The sequence below is a fragment of the Rousettus aegyptiacus genome, unplaced genomic scaffold (assembly GCF_014176215.1).
Source record: "Rousettus aegyptiacus isolate mRouAeg1 unplaced genomic scaffold, mRouAeg1.p scaffold_m13_p_6, whole genome shotgun sequence".
Classification (NCBI taxonomy): domain Eukaryota; kingdom Metazoa; phylum Chordata; class Mammalia; order Chiroptera; family Pteropodidae; genus Rousettus; species Rousettus aegyptiacus.
In genome coordinates, this window is record NW_023416309.1 from 31,219,456 (window position 1) to 31,233,786 (window position 14,331).

The 14,331-nt window shown below is 36.7% G+C and overlaps 1 protein-coding gene across 5 annotated transcripts in view; it reads right to left on the bottom strand.

The window, feature by feature from the left end:
- Positions 1-14,331, bottom strand: part of RNLS (renalase, FAD dependent amine oxidase) — a 242,906-nt gene that overhangs the window by 11,195 nt on the left and 217,380 nt on the right. For 2 of the 5 annotated variants that reach the window (XM_036223802.1, XM_036223801.1), the window contains one exon: positions 184-538. The exons of the other annotated variants lie outside the window; for them this stretch is intronic. In XM_036223802.1, coding sequence (XP_036079695.1) covers positions 386-538 — 153 coding nt within the window. In that variant the 3' untranslated portion in view covers positions 184-385. Of the gene's footprint in view, positions 1-183; positions 539-14,331 lie in introns of those variants that run through there. 5 annotated transcript variants of the gene reach the window in all.

The window sequence follows — 14,331 nt, forward strand, 5'->3', positions numbered from 1 at the left end:
AGGCTTTGATAATGATTATTCTTTATGTGGAAAGGATATTTTCGCAAAAATGATAAAGATTTGGGAACATAAACTGTTACTTTGATTTGACTAATTTGGGGGGAAGGTCATTCGCTATTCTTAAGCACTACTTTTCCTCCAACATGCAGTAGTCATGGAAACTCAGAGAAGTGGCAAAAGGTATAAGGTCCAAGGAATTTTTATTCTAGTACGAGTTGTAACTATCAAAATTATAAAATCGATTTTAAATTCCATATTAAAAAATGACAAGTGAAGAACAATTTTCCGGTAATTTCTCTCAACAAAATAGAAAACAAGATAATCAATAACAGAAGATTGTGAAAAGAAAAAGCCAAAGTACATGTAGAGAATAAGAATACAGGTACTAAATATGATTCTTTAAAGCTTCCAGAACACATAGGGCAGAAGCAATGCAGCCATCAAAGTTGGACTGGGTAAATCCATCCCCTCCACACACGAGGAATGGTTTGAGATGAAGAGTCATTTGGCCAGGATAGTTGGCAGCAGCATTTGTAACCTGAAAGAGTAAAACAAAAATAAGGGGGAGGGGACTGCAACTGACATTCTCTGCTCCGTTGTGCTGTCATGTCGACACCCACCTGGAAAGGCTTCCCAACTCGTAGAAATCGAGATGTCTCACAAGGAGCAACGGGAAACAAAACCAAGAGCCCCTATGCTTCCCCCTCACCGTAGTGTTGGCACTGACTTCCTTACATGTTTACATATCCAATTATTTGAAAAGATAATCAGAAATGGGTTGAAGTTCAAAATTATTAGGTCATAATATATTAAATTAGTTGAAAGCATAGTGACTTTTTTTGTATAAGAAGGATATGATATTTATGAAAAGTCATTTATCGATTATATTGAGTTCCTGTTACGTGCTAGATAATAAGGGAGATTTAAGGGGTGTGTCCTTAAGGAGTTTCCAGTTCAGCACGGCTGCTTAACAGTGTCGAAGGGCTAAAAAGGAGTGAAGGAGAGGGTGCTCTGGGGAACTCATGGGAGAGGAACCAATCCTGCTCCTCCAGGCAGCAAAAGCTTCAAAGGGTGGTAACTGGTCATTTTACGTGAGTTTCGATAAACGCATTAGCTTGCCAGTCAAGGAAACAGGGATAGTGCTTTCCAAAGAGAAAGAGCAGCATGAGTAAATGTTCACTGTCTATGAGCATGAAAGAAAGCGTGGGGCTGGGTGTGTGTGTGTGTGTGTGTGTGTGTGTGTGTGTGCGCGCGCGTGTGTTAGAGAAGGAAGTTGACTGGATATAGGAACTTGGTCCAGATTAAGAGAAAATAGGTTTTCAAAATTAAAAAGTATAAAACTTACAAATAAAAACGTTTATTCAAAGGTAAAATTTACTACTTATGAGCCAAAAGGGGGAGAATCAGCTGAAGTCTGGAATTTATTTTATTTTGCAGAACTGGGTTTATAATATTTAAAATGATGAAAGACATATAGAGAGATTATTTTCTGGAAAAAATATGTATTCTCAAAATAAGAATGGATATTGCTAACAAGCATTCACAGCTAGGAGAACGAGTGGGAGGTGAATGCAGTAATCTTGAACACTGAAATGGTTTGGCTACTGATGCACCAAAAAAACCCAAGTCACACAAATTTATTATAAAAACATTCTCACTAGGTATTATTTCCCTACCCAATTTTGGGGAGCTCCATTCACATAGACTGAAATGGGCAATTCTGGTTTCTCCTGCACAGTGTTTTCATAAAGAGTTAATAAAATTTGCTTGTTTAAAAATCACACCAAAAAAAAAAAAAAAAAGCCACCCAGAAATGTAATAAATGATGTTTGGATTATGGATCTGAGATTTTTGATTCTAGATAGGCTGAGTTAGTACATGCTTTTACAATTTTTTAAAACAGAAAATCTTTGGCTAGGTATTTTTTACTTATATGTCATATTTTGCTTTAAAAAAGAGATGGTACGATCATTTCTTTGTTGAATTCTCTAAAGATATGGACATTTAACGACCTGTGCCACTCGGATGCAAATGTAAAATGTTAAGAGTCTTCTCTTATTTTTTTGGAAGTCACTTGATAACATCATCTATCACTGACATTGCAGATAATCTTGCTTTTTAAATTATGGCATAGTTTTAATTTATTGTGTTGCATTGTAACTTCATTTTCCTCCAGTTTTGTTGAGGTATATTTGACAAAGAAAAAAATGCATGTATTTAAGGAACATAACTTGATGTTTAGATTTACATATACATTGTGAAATAATCACCATAGTCAAGTTAATTAACATATCCAGCAGCTCACTGTTACTTTTTTTCCTTTGTGACATGCTTTATGATCTATCTCTTAGCAGATTTCAAGTATACTAGACAGTATTGTAACTGTAGCTGCACACTGGGGCTCTCCAAGACTGATTCATTCATCTTGCACAGCTAAAACTTTTTACCCTTTGGAAAACATGTCCCCATTCCCCACTCTCACCAGCTCTTAGCAATCACCATTCTACTCTCTGCTTCTATGAGTTTATTTTTGTTTCCACATATAAGTGAGATCATGTTGTATTTGGTATTCGTCTTTCCACAGCCAGTAATTTTGCAATCAGCAGAAAAGATTTTTGAGTGGCTGAAACAGACAGCACATAGTGCAGGCACTGAAAGAACAGGCTTGGACATTCAGTCAGAGCTTTTAAACTCCTGCTTTGGATGGAATTTTAATAAGTTGGATTATTTGATTTGTCCGTGAAACATTAAGGGAGAAAGAACACTTTCCTATATAAATTAGCAATGTAGAATGTGACAACCGATGAAGTCCAAAAGCAAGGGATGGTATGTGAACACTCAGATGCCAGATGGGACTGGGAGGAAGCCTGGCAGTGTGGGGCCATTTAGTGGAGGAGCAAATAACTTTGTGGCTCTTAATAGGCTCTGAGATTGCCAGCTATTTGTTTTCTTGAAATCATTAGTGCTCACCATGACGGCCCCAATATTTATGAATCAATTCTAATGTGCATAAAGTATTAATTGTTAACACTACTTACTTGAATGTTTGCTGCATACTAAATGGTTTACATGCACAACCCATTTAATTCACACAGCAACTCTATGTGGTGGTTACTGTTATTCTTATTTTATAGATAAGAAAACTGAGACACAGAAAGATTGTTACTTGCCCAAGGAGATGAAGTTAGGAGGTGAAAAAACAGGAATTCAAACAGAGCGGGCTGACTCCAGAAATATTTCGATAACAACTCAATTTAAGTAAAAGAAAATGAAAATGTTTGATAGTGTGATTTATGAAAAATTAGATGACCAAATATATATATTTCTCACATATATTTGGTCTTTGTCCACAATTCCTGACTTACAGCTCCCAAAGCGTTGGAATTTTCTAAGTGTGGAGAGTGATGAAGGTGTCTTTTGTTATGTAAATAAGGTGACTTTTGGAAAGCACGCAGAGATAGGGCCTGGTTGCCAGGGGAGCAGACCCTATGATTAGAGGGTCCCTACTTTTGGTCCCCACCTCTGAGAACCAGAGAGGGGCAGAAGCTGGGATTCAATTGCTAAAAGAATTAGTCAATCATACCTACGTAATGGGGACCTCCATAAAAATCAAGAAGGATGGGGTTCGGAGACTTCGGGGATGGTGAACACATGGAGGTATTGGCAGTGGTGCACCTGGAGAGGACATGGACGGTCTGAGCCCCTTCCCACGTACCTTGCCTGATACATCTCTTCTATCTAGCTGTTTCTGAGTTATATTCTTTTACGATAAACTAACAATTTAGTAAGTAACACATTTCTCTGAGTTCTGTGAGGGAGGCACTTTAGCAAATTAATTGAACCTCAGGATAGAGGGTCATGGGAGCCTCTGATTTATAGACACAGTTGGTCAGAAGCACAGGTAACAACCTAGGCTTGTGATGGGTTTCTGAAGTGGTGGGAGGGGCAGTTTTGTAGGACCGAACCCTTAACCTGCGGAATCTGATGCTATCTCTGGGTATTTCAGAATTGTGCTGAATTCTCGGATACCCTGCTGGGGTCTGAGAATTGTTTGTTGGTGGGTTGGGAGTCCCCGCTCCACATCAAATAGGTCCTGGAATTAGTCCCAGGGCTTATTTAGATAGTTGCATAATTTTAGGCATCTGGAAGAGTCACAGAAATAAAATAAATCATATACCTATATAAACATATGTACATACAAATGTGTATATCTATATGTATCGGTTTTAAACAAAAATGATGGTCATTTAGTTTTACACATCTGGAAAATTCACATAAATGGGATAACTCATTTACAGGCATTCATATATATACACATATATGTGTCTATCTATGACACACATACATAAATCTCCATTTGTGGTAAAGTTTGATACATTCCAGTTGATATCCCTGGTACTATTAAACGTTGCACAAGTAATAAGGAGGGAGGAGTTTCAGGGGGATAGTCTCGCTCAGGGGCGAGCTGGTCATTTATCAGTGCTGGGTAATTTCATTTGATGGGTGGTAAATGCCAGATGCCAGATCACATGACTGGAAAACTGGGCCACTGATTAGCCAGTCTGCAGTTTGGATGAAATCAATCTCGCTGCATTTTGGTGGAATTGCCCATTTTGCAATTACCCAATGAGGAAAATATGAAAACATGAAGTGTGTGTTGGCTCCTTCACCCGTGTGAAGTAGAGAGCTGTGCAGTGGAAGGGCACGTAATTGTCAAAGCCACAGTCTCTCAAAGCAACGCAGCCTCTGGCTGTGCTTCTAGCCACAGTGAGGAACCACAGCTCAATGACTGTGTTTAACAGAGATGTCAGGGCTAAAACAACCCCCTGGAATCCCAGGTTGCTTCAGCCCACATGTGTGCCGGAGCTGGTCAGAAGGAGCTCTCGCTGCAGAAGCACATACTGTGGGTTCGCTAATGCAGTGTTTCTAATAAATTTAGGTGATGACTGGACTGCACATGTAAATTCAAAGAGAGAAAAAAAAGCAGTTTTATTTCTAAGCTATTTAAACCCCTGTGAAGCCTGTGAATGTGTTTTGTGACCTCTCTCCACCTGCAGGATAAAATGCGGACTCCCGGCCCCACGCGGAAGTCCTCTCATACTCAGATCTTACCTTCGTTCAAGCTTATCTCTTGCCACTTCTCTCACCTTTGCCACGTGCTCTTTCTACATTCAAACTGAGGTTCTTCAAACACATCCTTCTTTGCTGTGCTTCTGTGACTTTGGACAAGCTATTCTGCTTGGTGATATAGTATTGTTCTCTCTCTTTTCTGCCAAGTAAATTGGTCGTCCTTCAAGAATTAGCACAAATATCACCTGTTCTGAGGTCATCTTGCTCTGCCTTTTCAGCATATTATTTATATCTATTATGTGACTTGCTATTTTACACTGTGATTATGTCCATGTCTGTCTTCCTTCATAGATTGCATGCTCCTAAAAGTAGGAACTGTGATATATTATCTAAGGCTGAAATTATGCCTAGTCCTTATGAAGTATGCAATAAATGTTTATTGAATTAAAAAAATAAAGGAAGAATACTGTATACACAGTTGATCAATGAAGGTCTTCAAAGGAGACTATCTACACAAAAAGTGTTATTCAGAGGATCCCATAGAGCTGGTCGAAGCTTATCTGGGAGAGACTGTAATCAAAATACTCTCAATAATAATGAATGGAAAGCTGTCCTCTTGTCTCTGATTATAAAATGCTTTATGTGAATGTCTCATATGTCATGTATTAAGTTGAACCACACAAACTTGCTGAGAACCATAAGTCAGGAATGGTAAAATATTGTCAATTTTTATGGCTTAATCTAATGGTTTTTTTTAATATCATGATTCTTAATTATAAAACTTCATGCAAAAAAGTCCATTTGGTATGAGAATGAAATTAAAGATGAAAAGAAAGGGGAAGGCAGACAAGCAGACTAATGGATATTTCTGCAAAATAACAGCTGATAATGAGAAAAAAAAATCAGCAACACACATGACAATATGCTTTCCTCCTTCCATACCTATGTTGGCAGCTAACACCGTTCTTGGACTGTCAGACATCTACCCGAATAGAACATTCTTGTTGATTTGGCCTATAGAACAGCTGTATTTTAGGTTGACTATCCAACCCATAATCTGGTTTCTTAAAATCAACCTTTCTGAAATATGGCACCGATGTTCAAATGGATTAGGCGAAAATTAAGCTCTCACAAATTCTAATCCTAGAAGTATAATTCATGTGAAGAGAGAACATGGACAACCTATGAACAATTATGTTCTTGAGACCATATCTCTTCACTTGTTATGGGTGTAAATTATACCTCACTTCATTGAGTCCGAGGCACCACTGACAGGAAGAGGCACCTGTATTTTTTGCATCAAAGAGAAAGAAAAAAAATGGTGTCAACATGACACAAAACTTTATTTTATACTTACTAGAAAAGCTCCTTTAGACTTATCTACATGTAGATCTTTTGCAAGCATAAAAAGGAAATAAAAGAGGATTATATCAGTAAAGCCTTTCCAAAACTTCACATTCAGAGTTCAACTTCTCTGAGGTACTTTTTAACTCGGAGTGGTCGGTGTGCACGCTCTTCCCAACAGACTGTCTTCTGTGATGCCTAGAGCACTGATGATACAGCATTTCTTATGAGAGTGCTCCACGGAATTGGCCTTTCTCGGGGTTTCTTCTGAGCCACTGTAACATCTGTTCTGTAAGTTCTGCTTGTGTACGTTATGGTGAGAAAGACAGGTTTTCAGACAGCAACCGGAACTCATTCTTTTCTCCTTAGATAATTTGCTAAGTTAAATATCAAGGGGTCACACTGGTGGTCCCACTGTTAGACCACTAGAAATAAACACGTTCACATGTATGAAAATGACATCCTAGCTGTCTCCTGGTGTACACTGACTTGATAGCATCTTACAATTGATGAAATATGGCAAGTATAAAATAGGGTAAGGGGAGAAGTATGGTAACTACTTAATAGTAAATCTATAACAAGTGAAAAGATAATGAGTGGTAGTATCTTTTAAGAAGGGCATTTTCTGGTAACAGCATCTGGATGTCAGGACTTCTAACATCTTTAGGATTGCTGGTTTAAACTTTCCATTTTCTCAGTTCACCTAAATGAGCAGCCTCAGGTGAAAACGACAGAGATAGACTGGTTATCAGAGAATCGATTTGTTCATTTACAAAGGTAAATGTACCGATTCCAGAACCAAGTCTGCTTGTCTTCCCAGACCATTCATCTTAGTAGGCAAATTTCCTCAACTGTATCATAGATTATAAGGGTGATGCATGTGTGGCAACTCCTGACAGACATCACTAATCAATTGTGGCATTCTTTCCCACTGAGCCCAGAAGCAGCCTCAGCATCCTTCTTAGTTCATTGCTTCAGGCAGCCACTACCAGTCAATTAGAGTTGGCACTCGAGAGAAATCCTATATACCGATCCTAGATGAGAAGATTGCAGAGCAAACACGTAATTAGAAATAAGGGAGTTAAGTATTCTTTACCTTTCTTTTTCCTATTTTTCCATTAAGCTAGGATAGTTTGAAGCATTGCCTTTCTCTAAACCAGAGAGATGTTACTGCTAAGAATTACTATCACATCAGGAGCCATTTCCTCTAGATGATGCTGGAGGCCCAATTCCAATTCCTTCTAATAACCTCTCTCCAGACCACTGCCCTTCCGTGGGTCACATCAGGGCTTTGACTGCATGTGAAAATAAAATATAGGTATTTTGGTGAAAATAAAACACAACCATAGTTCTACAAAATTGCACACTAAAAATATCAGGGCTTGTAGGAAAAACAGAGTTGAGGCAGATGGCTCAAAATCTATGGAACTTTGAATCAAGCACTAACAAAAACAATAAGCATCATAGTAAAGTGAGTAGCACAGTTAAAGTTCTCCCAGCCTCTGTATATAGCCACAGTGGTCCATCCTTTGCAGCATAATCGCTGAGGCTTGTGCTTCCTCCTATGAAATACAGTTGCTTCTCAAAGAGACTATTTGATATAAATTAAAAATATAACCCAGGATGTAGCCTTCTTCATCAACCAATCATTTTAGCAAAAGGAAAATATCTTTGTGTTTTTTTCATCAGGATTTGCACCTCTGATGAAAAACTGGTGGAAAATCCAGTGGTTCTTTAGGCCTCTATTTGCAGTAAAGGAAGGTACCTCTGGACATTTTCAGTTTTTTAAGAACTTTACATTTGCTAGGGCTTTATCTTTACTTGTGAGAAAACTTATCCCAATCCCTTGAAACTATAAGCATGTACGAAACCAATACAATTACTCTGTAATACTGATCGCCTATTTCTCAATTGCGTTTGAGATAATTAACATAAAGAAAACACAGGTGTTGTAAAAGACAGTAGGGGATTTTACTGCTTTCTCGTGTTGTGTTCCACTGCATTCCCAAGGGTCACTTTAATTAGCCTTGGGTATTCCTGAGACTTGACAGCAGATGGAGATGTGTAAGCCATCACTTGTGTTTTTGACACCCATACTGCATCTTTTTTAAATTAATTTTTGAAATCGATTTCAAAGTCTGAGGGTGACTCTTTCCTTGAATTGTCCCTGCATTCCAGGGAAATCTTGTCGTCTAGTTGCACGCTAACTTGACTGGGGCAAATTCTGAGTAATAATCTCCTTGCACTGGCATTTCTCCTGCCCTTTGTGCATGTGAGGTTCTGACCACACTGGCAGCATGAATAGCTAGGAAAGCTTCGATGGTATGGAGCTGATTCATACATTTCCTCACTTCCTCTATTCTGCTGCCAGTGTAAATCTGAACTCATGCCATGGAACATAAACAGCAGAAATTGAATATTTGGTTAACTTATTCTTTTATAGCTCTTATGCAAAGCTCAAAGGAAGTGGTTCCCAAAAGTCAATCGATGGCAAGAAAAGAAAAAATAAGGAGAATTATGAGCTTTTTTATAGACCTAAATGTATTCTATTTATAAATGTGTTATGTGGTTATATCTTTACCATTTTTTTTTTGGTTATTCTTTTCATTAAATTCTTGTAGCTGTGTTTTTGCTTTTTAACTGCAGAATAAAAAGATAGCAATATTATATTGGTTCCCAAAACATTTAGAGGGATTTTACTGTTTCCATGAAATAAAAACGCTTGGAACCACTGTGCTGGGGCAAGGCACTTGGTGTGGCTCAGAGCGGTCCGGTCCATCACCCTGAGGAATGTTTTCTATAAAGAGGGGGTGGGGCGGGGTGGGGCCGGCAAAGATTGGCTTTGAAAAACCATCAGTAATCTCAGGTAACACTAGACAACCTTAGTCTGGTCTTGGTAGGCATATGAGTAATTTTTAAAAGTGGAATAAAATCTTGTGTAAAACATATTTCCCAGAAATATGTATAACCTCTCTGCTATGCAAATATTAATTTATATAAAATCAATACTGTTGAATTGTACATCTGAAACTTATTGGATTTTGTTAACCACTGTCATCATAATAAAAATAAATTAAAAAAATAAGAATCTGGGGTAACAAATTCTTTGTTCCCCTGTGGCTAAATATTCAGGTAGTAACCATAAAAACATGGTAAAAAAAAAAAATAGGAATTTGGGGAAAAGACTAGATTAAATATGAAATAAAACCTAGAGGGATTATCCTCTGTATACATCTCATTCTTACCATATTCCCAAGGTGTTAATCATAAACACTTATCATATGCCTGTGTATGAAAATAGGGAGAAATGTAAATAGATCAAGGAGAGACCAGAACTTATGCTGATGTCAATGGAGATGTCTGTTTACGTATTTATATATGAGGAATTAATCCAGACACTTCGAAAAAGATGGGACTTCCATGTTCTGTCAAGAGTGAAAAATACTATCAACCCCTAAGCAAATGTCCATTATATAGGAAGGAAAGGACAATCTGAGAAATAAAAGTTGAATATAGATTTTTTGAGTACGAAATATTTTCTATTGACCAAACTAAAAATGTAATGTTTCTATTCCTTTCGCTCATTTTTTAAAAGTCCCTGGGGTTTGATGAAAATGCAATAAAATGTTGCTAATTCCTCTACACTTAACTAACCAAATTATAATCTGGTAAGAGATATTTGATGTTTAAAAGCCTTTTTGAGAAAGCTATGAGGGCTGCACATCATTCATTTTTGTATTCCAAGCATCTATTACTCCATTTATACATGACTGATGTTGAATAAATGTTTGCTTAAAGAATGTATGCACACTGGCCAAAACAACAACAACTACAGAATTAATTCAGACTTTTGAAAGTTTTAAATCTTCGATGTTCAAATGCCCTTTAAATGTAGTGGAATTTTTTTTCTCTATGAAAATGATTTTCTTTGGTTTCTCAGTCTCTAAATTCCCCTTTTTCTTTCTGAATTGTCCTGTTATTAGCTGTCTTCTATTTTATCACATGTGATACCTCACCATTCTAACTCAGTTCTTGAGCAGCTGTACTGTCCAAAAGATAATAACCCTTGCTCTGACACTTATGTCATCGCCCCTAGAAAGCTGAATTCTGTAGCCTATTTTTTGTAGACTCCAGGCAAAGGCACCAAGAATATTTGAAACAGCCTGGATTTCAAGTAGGAAGTGAAGATGGTTTCTTCCTCAGATAATTCACCTTCATCTCATAAAATGCCGTTGTAAAGAATATCTTGAAAAGTGTATAAAATATAATAAAAGATAAGTGTGTATGTGTGAGTATCTAAGTGTGTTAAGCATAATAAGACATACAGATGTTCACCTTAAATTCAAAAGATGAAGACTATAGCGACACAGCCCATGTTATTTCCATAGCTTATGACTAAGCTTCAATAAACCTGCACAGAAAAAAAGTCTAAATAATCTTTTAAATATATATTTTTTTTCCTCTGGGAGAGGGTAAATACAATCTTGAGAGCTATAGATGTCAGAGAGAGAGAGAGAAAAAAATTTTTCTGGGTGACTATGATGTCTATATCTTTTAAAAATTTTTTCTTAGAATAGTTAACTCTCTATGCTCAGATTTTTATAGCACAGAAATCATAACTATATATAATAGTTATTATATTGTTAAGAAAAATGACAATAAGGATTATTTCTTAACCACATATTGCATATTATTGAAGATAAGTGATACTCAGAACTGGGATAATAATAATAAATTGGGTGTGTTGATGATACCATTTAATCTATTTTTACGTATACATCCTAAAAAAATATTGTATCTCGTTTGGCCACTGGTGTTTGAGACTCTCAGTTCTACATTATCTTATGTTACAGTACTTAATATTCATAAAAAGCTTTATCAACACATGGGTGCTCTTCTGCAGAGATGATAATTTTTAATTGGTTCTTAGGAGTTATGTTCATTATCTCATCTTGCCTCTGTTCTACTCGTCTCTCCAGTGTTCTATTATATTTAATGGTGATTTCATAAACTCATTTCTGTGTTGTGCTTTAGGGAAAAGTTTGCTTGTATTGTGGGTTCCTGGCTACAGAGCTCTGTATCTGGTACTATAAAGAAAGAGCTGCCATAAAATTACTATTGGTTGGAATACCCTAGGTGTGAAGAAAGTGATGTGGTTTGGTCAATTCTCAGTGGAGCTTTTCACTTTATTGGTATTTGTCTATTCGATTTGAATAAACCATTGGGTAGACGCAGGCAGAATGTGCCACAAATCAATTATATGATCCATGTAGCAGCTTTAGTGGGCTCAAACTGCAAAGGACACACTTTGCTGAAATTGTATATTCAATTGCTAAAGTCTACATTGAATCCGTTTAGATCTAGTCTATCTTTTAAAGTCCTGAAAACACTGGAGCGGTCTATTTTGACAAGGATTTTCTCAGAACAAGCACACACTAAAGAATGAGATGCTGTTTCCTCTAGTACTATTGCAGTGATACTAGATGAAACAATAGTTGTATTGCATTCCCCTTTAGAGTTTTTTAATTTAACAGAAAATTGTTCTGTCCTTCAGCAAATTTTCAGTATATTTCTTCACTAACTCTTCAAATATTTGTTGTGTTACTTGTAGTTGCAGAGCATTGTGTAAGGTGAGAGGGTACAGAAACAAGTTCCTAGGATTTAACAGTATCCTTTTGTTTTCAACTGAATGTAAATGTTGCACCACAATTTCTCAAAGGATCCAACTGCTTGGAATCCTGTGATGCGGAGAGCCAAAAATGATTTTGATTGTGAATCTAGAGATAAATCTGAAATCATCTTTCCTACTCAACTGATCCTAGTCATTCCTTCTTCCTCTTTTAAGTTAATAACTGCTTGACTTCCCACTAATTCAATCTTTCTTCATCCCTGATCCCATTTGCTTTCCCTTCTTGATGACCCAGAGCATGGACATTATTTATTTCTGGTTCTCATTCATTTTGAACAGACCCAAGAGCTTTTTGTTTGGGCTGTGCAATCAGAAAGATTGCAACCATTTTGATCTTTGAGTAATCATCTTTCTACTTCTAATATTGTGAAAATAACACATTCAATGGTTGTGCTCCTCAGAGAGACAATAATGGAGGATAAAAAACAAGTGGTTTTAAAAGTCAGTGTAGCTGTGGTATAGAACTTACAGACAGTAAAATTCACCCTTTTTAAAAATGTGTACTATCCCATAAATTTTGACAATGTACCCACTTGTGTTAACTATCACTATAAACAATGTAGCAAAAAGAACAAACTAATCAAAAACAGACTCACAAAAATAGTGGACAATTTGGTGATGGACAGAGGGAAGGGGGTTGGGAGGCTGGGAAAATGGGGTGAAGGGGTAAAGAAGTATAAATTAGTAGTTGATAGTTGGGCACGGGGAGCATGGAAGAGGGAATGTAGTTAGCATTAATATGATGGCTAAGAGGAGGGTTAGAAGAGGGAGGGAGCAATTGGGGGGGATCGTTTTATGAATATTATAGATGTCTAATTAATGCACTGTATACTTGAAACTAATTTAAATAAATAAATTTATTTTTAAAAAAATTTCTATCACCCCCCCCCCCAAAAAAAAATTCCCTCTGCCCATTTGTAAATTAATTCTCTTCTCCCAACATAGCCCCTGGAAACCATTGGTCAGTTTTCTGTCCCTACAGTTTTGCCTCTTCCAGAAAGCCATATAAATAGAATAATATAATATGTAGCTTTGGAGTCTGGCTTCTACCACTTAGATAATGCTTCTGAGATTCACTCATGCTACTGCAAATATCAGTAATATGTTCCATTTTATCACTGAGTAGTTTTCATTTATGGATGTACAATAGTTTGTTCATATACCAGGTAATGAATGTTCAGGTTATTTCCAGTTTGGAGAAATTATTAATAAAGCTGCTGTGAACATTTACAAATAGGTTTTTATGGGAATGCACGTCTTTATTTCTTTTGGGTGAATCTCTAAGAGTGGGGTTATCAGGTCATTTAACTTAGTAAGAAACTATGAAACTTTTTTCAAAAAAGGCTGTGACATTTTACATTTCCACAGTGATATGCAAGAATTTCAGATGCTGCACATCCTTGCCAGCATTTGATATCTTCAGAGTTTTTTATTTGAGTCATTCTAGTAGGTGTGTTATGTATGGTATCTCATTGCAGTTTTAATTTACATTTCTCTAATGAGCGATGATGTGCAGCATTTTTATTGCCATCCGCATCTCTTCTATTTTGTGTGCTGTAAAATCCACAGAACATAAAATTTTTCATTAGTAATAGCCACTGGCAAACACTTGTCTGCTTTCTGTCTCCCCGAATTTGCCTATTCTGGGTATTTCATATAAATGGAATCATTTAATATGGGGCCTTTGTGTCTGGTTTCTTTCACTTAGCATAATCTTTTCAAGGTCTGTCCATGTCATAGCATATTTCAGTATTTCATTGCTGTTTTTATTGTCCCTCAAATGTTTAATATGTGCATTTCTATATAATTCCCCATGGGCCTTGTAATTAGAAATATGTTGGATACATATTTCCCACATTATGATTAATTTTTTTAAAAAAGGTATAATTCATTGCTTTTTATGGCTGAATGATATTTTACCTCATGCGTATACCAGATTTTGTTTATCCATTCATTAGCCGATGAACATTTGGGTTGTTCTACCTTTAGCTATTGTGAATAGTGCTGCTATGAACATTTGTGTACACATATTTGCTTGAACACATGTTTTCAATGCTTTGGGTATATACCCAAGAGTGAAATAGCCTGATCATATTGTAATTCTGCTTGACTTACTGAGGAACCACCACACTGTTTACCATAATGTCTGAACTATTTTATATTCCCATCAGTAAGGTACAAGAATTCCAATTTCTCTATATACCCTCGCCAGCACTTGTTTGTGAAAC